General features: G+C 55.7%; 1 protein-coding gene across 1 annotated transcript in view; it reads left to right on the top strand.

Annotated features, from left to right (window-relative positions):
- The window catches only part of LOC107300033 (chromodomain-helicase-DNA-binding protein 3-like), a gene marked incomplete at both ends in the record, with an annotated part of 18924 nt that overhangs the window by 5273 nt on the left and 12008 nt on the right, over positions 1-1643 (top strand). The window contains one exon of the mRNA XM_015829376.1: positions 984-1214. Within this exon, the coding sequence (XP_015684862.1) occupies positions 984-1214 (231 nt within the window). The remainder of the gene's footprint in view (positions 1-983; positions 1215-1643) is intronic.

Here is a 1643-nt window from a genome sequence, read left to right as displayed (position 1 = left end):
GGAGGAAGGAAGGAAGGAAGGAAGGAAGGAAGAATAAGATTCGGAAGGGACCTTGGAGGTCATCTAGTCCAACCCCCTGCTTAGGCAGGAAACCCTGTAGTACCATTTCGGACAAATGGCTGTCCAGTCTCTTCTTCAAAACTTTCAGTGTTGGAGCATTCACCGCTTCTGGAGGCAGGTTGAAAGAAGGACTTGGGCCACCTTTGGGTTAACCCTCCTAGCAGGGGGCTGGACTAGAAGACCTCCGAGGTCCCGTTCGACTCTGTCAGTCCTGTTCTACTCCTGCACTCCAAAGTCTTAAGACACAGCTCTCTAGAACAGCACAGGTGATCCTCCACTTACAGCCACCCGTTTAGCGACTTGGAGGTTACGACAGCCCTGAAAAAGGAGACTTAAGACCCTTTTTTCCACACTCAACGACCGCTGCAGCATCACGTGATCAAAATTCAGACGCTTGGCAACTGACTGGTACTTAGGACAGTTGCAGCGTCCTGTAAGGGGTGGGTGTCACGTGATCCTCCCCTTCGGCGGCCTTCCGACAAGCCAAGTCAATGCAGGAAGCCGGCTTTGCTTAATAACCGGGTTACAAACTTAACCCGTGGCCGTGGCTCAGCTTAACGACGATGGCAGAGAAAGGTCGTAAAACGGACCCAAAACTCTCTTGATGGGAATTTTAGACCGAATTGCAGCCGGAAGTGGAGGACCACTCACGCTGGGGATGTTTAGAAGACCCAGGAGCCAAATATCCGTGTCTCGATCTCGTTACCGAGTCCGACATTCTAGCCAGCGATACCAGACCCCCCCACACACTAGTGCTTAGCCCCCCCATTTAAAGCTCTTGCGTGTGGTTTTGCTGTCCCTTTGCTTCCTCTTTGAAACCCCCCCCCCAGCTCTGTGTTGACCCCTATTTCGGTAACCCAGCTCTCCTTTCTCTGGTGTGCTTGTGTGTGTGTGTGTGTGTGTGTGGTCTCCCCGGCTTACAGGAGAAAGAAGGGGTGCAGTGGGAGCCGAAGGAGGAGGAGGACGAGTACGAGGGGGAGCTGGACGACGGGGAGAAGGAGGAGGAGGACGACCACATGGAGTACTGCCGGGTCTGTAAGGACGGCGGAGAGCTGCTGTGTTGCGACGCCTGCATCTCTTCGTACCACATCCACTGCCTCAACCCGCCACTGCCGGAGATCCCCAACGGAGAGTGGTTGTGTCCCCGCTGCACGGTGAGGGTGCCGGGAAGGAGGGGAGGCAGGGAGGGATGGAGGGTGCAGGTGGGAGGGACACCACACCCGCCCCCCCCCCCGTTTTGAAATACTTACACCTGCCAGAAAGGCTCGGAGAACCGTCCCCTCTCTTAAGGACGTCCATCTATGGGACCTAGGAGAAGGGCCTTCTCCGTGGTGGCTCCCTCCCTGTTATTTGAAGGACCAGCTTTTCCCAATTACATCCATGTGACCCACCAGAATGGGGAGGCAGGGGGTGTTGGGGGTCCCCTCTCTTAAGGGGGTCCATCTGGTGGGACCAATAGGAAGGGCCTTCTCTCTGGTGGTTCCCTCCCTGTTATTGGAAGGACCATCTTTTCCCAGTTATGTGTGACCCACCAGAATGGGGAGGCAGGGGGTGTTAGGGGGTCCCCTCTCTTAAGGTGGGAT

This window comes from Protobothrops mucrosquamatus, unplaced genomic scaffold (genome assembly GCF_001527695.2).
Source record: "Protobothrops mucrosquamatus isolate PMUCROS unplaced genomic scaffold, P.Mucros_1.0 scaffold5990, whole genome shotgun sequence".
NCBI classification, from domain to species: domain Eukaryota; kingdom Metazoa; phylum Chordata; class Lepidosauria; order Squamata; family Viperidae; genus Protobothrops; species Protobothrops mucrosquamatus.
Note: the sequence above shows the minus strand (reverse complement) of the source record. Positions and strands in the feature narration are given on the sequence as shown.